General features: G+C 36.9%; 1 protein-coding gene across 2 annotated transcripts in view; it reads left to right on the top strand.

The window, feature by feature from the left end:
* LOC107683451 (homeobox protein MOX-2-like) overlaps window positions 1-6,400 on the top strand; it is a 13,956-nt gene extending 7,556 nt beyond the window's left edge. For both annotated transcript variants that reach the window (XM_016479506.1, XM_016479505.1), the window contains 2 exons: window positions 2,260-2,432; window positions 5,450-6,400. In XM_016479506.1, coding sequence (XP_016334992.1) covers window positions 2,260-2,432; window positions 5,450-5,671 — 395 coding nt within the window. In that variant the 3' untranslated portion in view covers window positions 5,672-6,400. The remainder of the gene's footprint in view (window positions 1-2,259; window positions 2,433-5,449) is intronic.
* Window positions 6,401-6,647: the final 247 nt, after the last annotated feature.

Here is a 6,647-nt window from a genome sequence, read left to right as displayed (position 1 = left end):
TATATATATATATATATATATATATATACACACACACACGCACACACACACGCACGCACACACGCGCACACACACACACACACACACATATGCGTGTGTGTGTGTATATACATATATATATACAGTATATATATATATATATATATATATGTGTGTGTGTGTGTGTGTGTGTATAAGTGTGTGTACTGATGTGTTTTGGTCTTTTTAAAATATTTTAATATCCTTTCTATTAACATAAACTGTCACACATCTTGATGGTTGCCTCAATTTCAGTGTAATTATGGCCTAACAAAAAATGAAAGTTTCTGCTTTATAGAATGGTTTTATAATGAGCATCAATCAATGGAACAATAGATGATTTATTAATAAAATATCAACAGTTTTAATGAATTTTAAGATATGTTCATCTTAAGATATAATGTTTGATTTATTCAAAGCATGTGTGGCTGTTCTAATAAAACAGCACATGGCTGGTTTGGATAAAGACAGCAGTTTTGCGTGTATTTTGTCATGTGACTTTGCATGATATTCATTTTGGTTTCTTTTTTTCCACCAATAAAGCTCAGCTTCAGTGTGTGTAACTAGAATATTAAAGTAGATGTCTAAATTTTCATTGTAGCTGTAGTTTTTAAAATCATCTTTGAAAGCTCAGGCCGTTCTGCTCCCTTTTTTCCCAGTTCTTTGCTTTTTTTAAAGAAGAGATAAAAGTTAAGGTGCAGGCCTAATTGCTGTGGTGTAACCGCTGTGTCGGGAAGCTGGGAAAAGTTGCTTTAACTCAGAGCAGCTCTGTTCGTGAAACGCTGCTCGTGTTGGTTTTTCTCACTCCACAATGGCTGCGTTTAGCCCGCAATAAACGTGCCTTTCTGCGCTTGTTTTAATCAGACCCATATTCAGCCGAACTCTTTTCTGTGAGTCAAATTCACAGAAATTTAGCTAAAACTGTGGCTGTCACAGTTGCGTTGTTGTCGCTAGAAATCACATGAAGGCTCAATGAGTACAAGTCACCAAAGAGTGCGACTTTGTTATATCATCATCGCATGAACAAGTCTCCATCCTTGTCAGCCTCTGCAAATCCAAACCTGTAAATTATACTGTTAAATAACACATCTGGCATGTGTTTATAGCCATGATGTAGCTGACAACAGCGATTTGACACTTCATCTGAACATCCACCTAAAATGAGACCTTCAAGGTGATGGGTATATTATACACATCATCATTTTGGGTGAACTTTTCTTTTAAAATTGGATATTACAAATTTTTTTAGCATTGAAAAACATACCAAAAAATGTAAATGTCATGCTGATTTCTGCTGAAATAGCAGAGCAACTTGCGGATGGGGTCTCATTAAAGCTGACTCTATTTACAGCTGGGTTTTGGATTGCTAGTTGGATTAGCGCTCACTCCACACCCTTAGATAAATGAACCCAAAAGCTTGATGTGCCCTTTGATAGTGAGTCACAGCAAGATGAAGGCGCATGTCTCTCAAAAAAATAATACAATTTCCTTCCTCCAGTGTCAAAACAACAGAAGCGCATGTGTCTTTGGTAGGATGGATTGCAGGTCTAATCTGACATTTCCTCACTGACCTTTAGTGTTTCCCATTCAAGATTAGACTTGACGTAATTGAGCTCTAGCAATAACCACATGTAATTGTAAATATATGCACTTTTATGCGTTTATGTTCTGTCACTCCAAAAACCATCTGAAAGTAAGGAAAGCAATTCGCAGCACAAGAGCGAGGAAGGGAGTAAGACACACACCACTGAAAATTGTTGTGAGTTGGCAGCTTGAGTGGAAGACGTTTGTAAAATTTTGAGGTAAATAAACTAAGGAAATATATTTTTACACATCCCCCAGTACTGTTTTGTTCCGTATTAAAACTACAGCATAGCGGATTCCATTAACAGTAAGTCAAATGAAGTCTTTGGAAACTGTTCTGGTGAGCGCCAACTCATTGTGAGAATCCATAGAGCGGTTTATGAAAACTCACGGCTGGGGTTGACTTTTACAAACAGCTGGCATGAACAATTGCAGCATCGTAAAAGATGACTGGCAGTCTTCCTCTGCTTTCCTTTATAACGTTTCTGGGATTTCAACCCTGCAGTGATTGTAATTAATTAGAACGACTGTGCTGAAATAAACTGATTGTGTTTCAAAGACCGTTTTGTTGCAGAACGTGATGTTGATGCTGCTCTTCAAAAGTTTTTGTGACCGTTTCTGACTGTTGGAAATGTTTTCTTGTTTTTTTCTTTTAAGAGTCCCAAGATGGGAATTACAAATCGGATGTGAGCAGCAAGCCAAGGAAGGAGCGGACGGCGTTCACCAAAGAGCAGATTCGAGAACTGGAGGCAGAATTCACCCATCACAACTATTTGACCAGACTGAGGCGGTACGAAATCGCCGTAAACCTGGATCTCACGGAAAGGCAGGTGAGATGACCGACCGTGTCCTTGTACCTGTTCATCAATCATTCTGTCAGAAGCTACTGCTGTTCAGTGCTTTTCTATCCAGCTGTGGCTATGGAGTGGGACTATTGTATTCCAGATGTTTCTGCAAGATCTCTTTTTGGCTGTAGTCAAGTAACGGGAGAGGCGAAGGAAGTTCTGTCCGCTAAGGCACTTCCGCCTTGCCGCTCCGTCTTACAAATTGGTCTCTGCGTGGAAAGGTGCTTCCTACAGCCATATGTGAATTAAATAGCACATGACACTTTATTTGGAGCCAAAGAAATATGGGTTGTTGTAACTATTTGATGTTTTAACCAAACAACTATGTAATCTTATTAAACCACTGAAGTTTATTAACTTCTACAGACATAAATAGATGACGTAATGCTTGCTGTTTTTGAAATGACATCATTGGCAGGTCATTCTGGCCTTATTCGAAACACCATTCAGAACATTTTTAACTGCTCAATGAGCCATGCCGTTTCTTTAATTTATAATATGTCACAGTATTTTAGATTACAAATGTGTTTCTAGATGTTCTCGTTTCATGAGACTTTGCAGGTTGCCAAGGATCCTACAAGGAAGTGACATCTGTGGCTTTAAATTATGCTACATTCTCTGGGGATACATTCCCAAGGCTTAGAATTAAAAACCTTGCCACACGACAAGTAAGCAAATCCGTCTCCTGCAATGTGATCCCTGTGTGAACCTGCTGGAGTTCTGGACCTTTGTGGCAGGAGTAGTATTATGACTGTTGTGCCACCACCATTTTGCACATGTAAAATGGTTGCTAATCATAATAATGTTGCACAGCCTAATTACAACAGCTATCTTTGATTAAATTTATTACAGCTCCTGCAAGACAGCACTGTATTGATATTCCTAAATGTTTTAGGAGTTTATAATTAAACCCATTCAGTTAATTCAGTATGAACTACTTAACAAACAAGCATTCAAACTTGATTTATATATATATTATTTTTATCTTTATTTTTATGTATGTCTCTTTTTAAACATTTTGAAGAAATGTAAAATTACAATGTAAAAGATTCCCATTCCTATACTGTTCAGTTTTCAAAATCGAATATTCCTCAACGATTAGAATTAAACTTCTACAATTAATTCAGTCTGAACTACTTAACAGGCCCATTCGGTTCAAACTTTTATTTATTTATTTATAATTACATTTTATATCTATTATTTTAAAAATATTTTTATTTATTTGTTTTTAACTTTTTAAAAGAAATTTTAAATGAAAGTGTGAAATATTCCCATAGACTTAGGATACTGATCCTTAAGAGTTAAACTCCAATTAATTCAGTCTGAAATACTTAACATACAAACTCTGTTCAAACTTAGTTTATTTATTTATCAAATTATAATTCATACATTTACATAAAGTATATATTATTTTTTAAACTTTTGAGAAATTTAAAATTAAAGTGTGCAAACTTCCTGTTGATTTCATGAATGTTCAACAATCAAAACCTAACCAAAAACAATGATTTCATCTGCATTCTGATTGGCTTTTTTTGCATACTTGGCTATTTTATTTCTTTCTTGCATTGGTTTAACTACAGCAAAGATGTTGTATTTAGATTCTCATATACAACCAAGAGAAATCAAGATGTGTGCTGAGTTTTATGACAACTGTAAAGTGTCTCTGATGTCGTTTACACAGACCCACAATGCAAGTGATGGTATTTATAGAAAATGAATATTTCGTTTTTATATATAGGCTGTTTTTCTGTCTAATGGCATGCACTATCCTGTGAGCAGTAATGTACTAGAAGTTTTCAGGCTGACAGAAGAACTGCAAACGTTGCAGATATATTTAAAGGGTGGTAGTCTTACAGTGCTGACAGTAATGAACTTGGGCGGCCAATTGAATAGTGTCTAGCAGACTATAAAATCAAAGAGTATTCCTTGTGGATTCATGAAACGTAAGCTGAATGAATCATTGTGTATGTAATTTGATCTAAAATGTGCCTTTGAACTTGACCATCAAGTTTGACAGCCATTTGGAAAAAAAAACAAAACAAAAAAAAAACCTTGAATGACATAATTTTGCTGATTTGGGCCTGGTATTCCTCAAGTCTAATTGCATATGAAGAATTCTGGTCCATTCCATGTGACTATCTACAACATTATACTCCACCAGAAATACATTTTAGAGTACAATGGCCAATGAATTTTGTTGTTTTGTGCCTGGTATTCCTCAAGTCTGATTGTGAATTACAGTCCATTTCATGTGACTATCTACAACATTATACCCGTCCAGAAAGAAATTTTAGTGTATGGTGGCCGGGTCCCCCAGCAAGCCTTACTTGCACTGCAGTGACCATTTAAGAAACGACTAAATCATCATTCTGGGAAACGTAAATACTGGCTCTGACTGAACTCGCAAGGAAAAGACGGAAATGTCTGATGCCACAAAACATATGGGCTCCAATTATTGCTGATCTGGAAATAGCTGTCAAATACTTGCATTAAAAGCCACGTTATATTTCTAACTTCTTCAGAGAAACACAATTCCAAACTTTGTGGATCATGCCTTAGAATAGCAGGGCCGGTCAACTGATCGCATGGCACTTTTGCACCTGATCGAGGGATATTAGCTTACTGGAGTTTGGTGAGTCATGGCCTGATCCACCTCTCCAATCGCTCTGCCAAAAAACCACAGTAAACAGATCAGCTGCACCAAAGAGCGAACATACAAACTAATTTGCTGAAGACGAATTACACTCCTAAAGTTTTTTTCCCATTTAAGAACCAATTTGGGTTCCCAAAGAAGCTTTAATGAAACCGTTTTTAAAATAACCATGTTTTTCTTAGTGTGAAGAACTTTTTAACAATCTGAAGAATCTTTTTCCAATATTAAGAACCTTTTGTGGAATGGAAAGGTTCCATGGATGTTTAAGGTTCTACATGGAACCATACAATAGATGTAAATTATTTTTAATAGTATAGAACATAACTCATGTGTCTTCCTTTCCCACTAGGTAAAAGTGTGGTTTCAGAACAGACGGATGAAGTGGAAGCGAGTTAAAGGAGGCCAACATGGGGCGGTAGCGAGAGAAAAAGAGCTTGTGAATGTGAAGAAGGGAAAGCTGCTTGCCTCTGAGTTTTCGGGAATTCCTGGACTTCACCATACACCGGACTCGCTTATCAACAATGAGGACAGCCACGACAGCGACCAGAGCTCTGAGCACGCTCACTTATGATACAAACACATCCCATCTGCCTTTCGATGCTTATCTGGGGCCATGTTCCGTTAGGGATTATGTTAAGTACAGACTGAAAGTACACAAAGACTGTATGTGCCAATGAGGAGGCACTGCCAAACGACGCCTTTCAGGACAGTTCCTGTGATGCCTCAGAGTAGTGACAGTGCTCACTAAACATGTAAAAATGTACATAGGACTGATGTTTAGTTGTGCATTTGGATGATACAGAATATTTGTGATACTTTGGCATCAATATTCACAAAGAAAAAGTGCCCTGCTAGTTTGACAGAAATGTTTACACGTTTGAAAGGTGCTGTAAGTCATTTTAAAATCCTGCCTGTCAGCAAAGCCGAATAGCATCCCAGATTTGTGTTGCTGTACACAGAGCCCAGGGACTTCTGTCAGGTCGTATGGATATTTTTTGCATGCTATTCCATAAAAGAATCACTTACACAGAACCCTTCTAGGCTACTGCTCTTTTACTTGAAAGACAGAATCTAGCAGTCGAAACTGGCCCAACAACATTCCATTCTGTTCTTGCATTGAAAAGTTGTATGCTTGTCAGTTTCTGTGCCTTAATTGATTTCTACTGTATGTTTTTGTACAATGTTGATGTCATCGGAATAATGATCAATCAAGGGTGCAGTCAAAAACATTTCAGATAATATTATGCCATGTAAATATAATATAAATATTCCTATTTTTCAAAAATCTGACAGCTGTATCATGTGCACACAATACCACATGCTTCAACAATAAACTTTTCGTATGTTGCTTGGTATGATTTGTTCATAGTGAATGATTGTTTCTTTGAAGTCAGCTAATGAAAGATCATGGTTGATGAAGGATTCGAGGCTTTCAACTACGGTTTTGGGCCAGTTGATAGAATTGCCACCCATTTGGTTTTCTGGGACATTTTGGTTGTAAATTTTTCTTTGTAATTTTTGTAGCTTTTTAGTAGCATCAGTAAGAA

This window comes from Sinocyclocheilus anshuiensis, unplaced genomic scaffold, assembly GCF_001515605.1.
Source record: "Sinocyclocheilus anshuiensis isolate Anshui unplaced genomic scaffold, SAMN03320099.WGS_v1.1 scaffold1170, whole genome shotgun sequence".
Classification (NCBI taxonomy): domain Eukaryota; kingdom Metazoa; phylum Chordata; class Actinopteri; order Cypriniformes; family Cyprinidae; genus Sinocyclocheilus; species Sinocyclocheilus anshuiensis.
The sequence above is the reverse complement of the archived record's forward strand: the minus strand, read 5'-3'. Positions and strand labels throughout refer to the sequence as shown.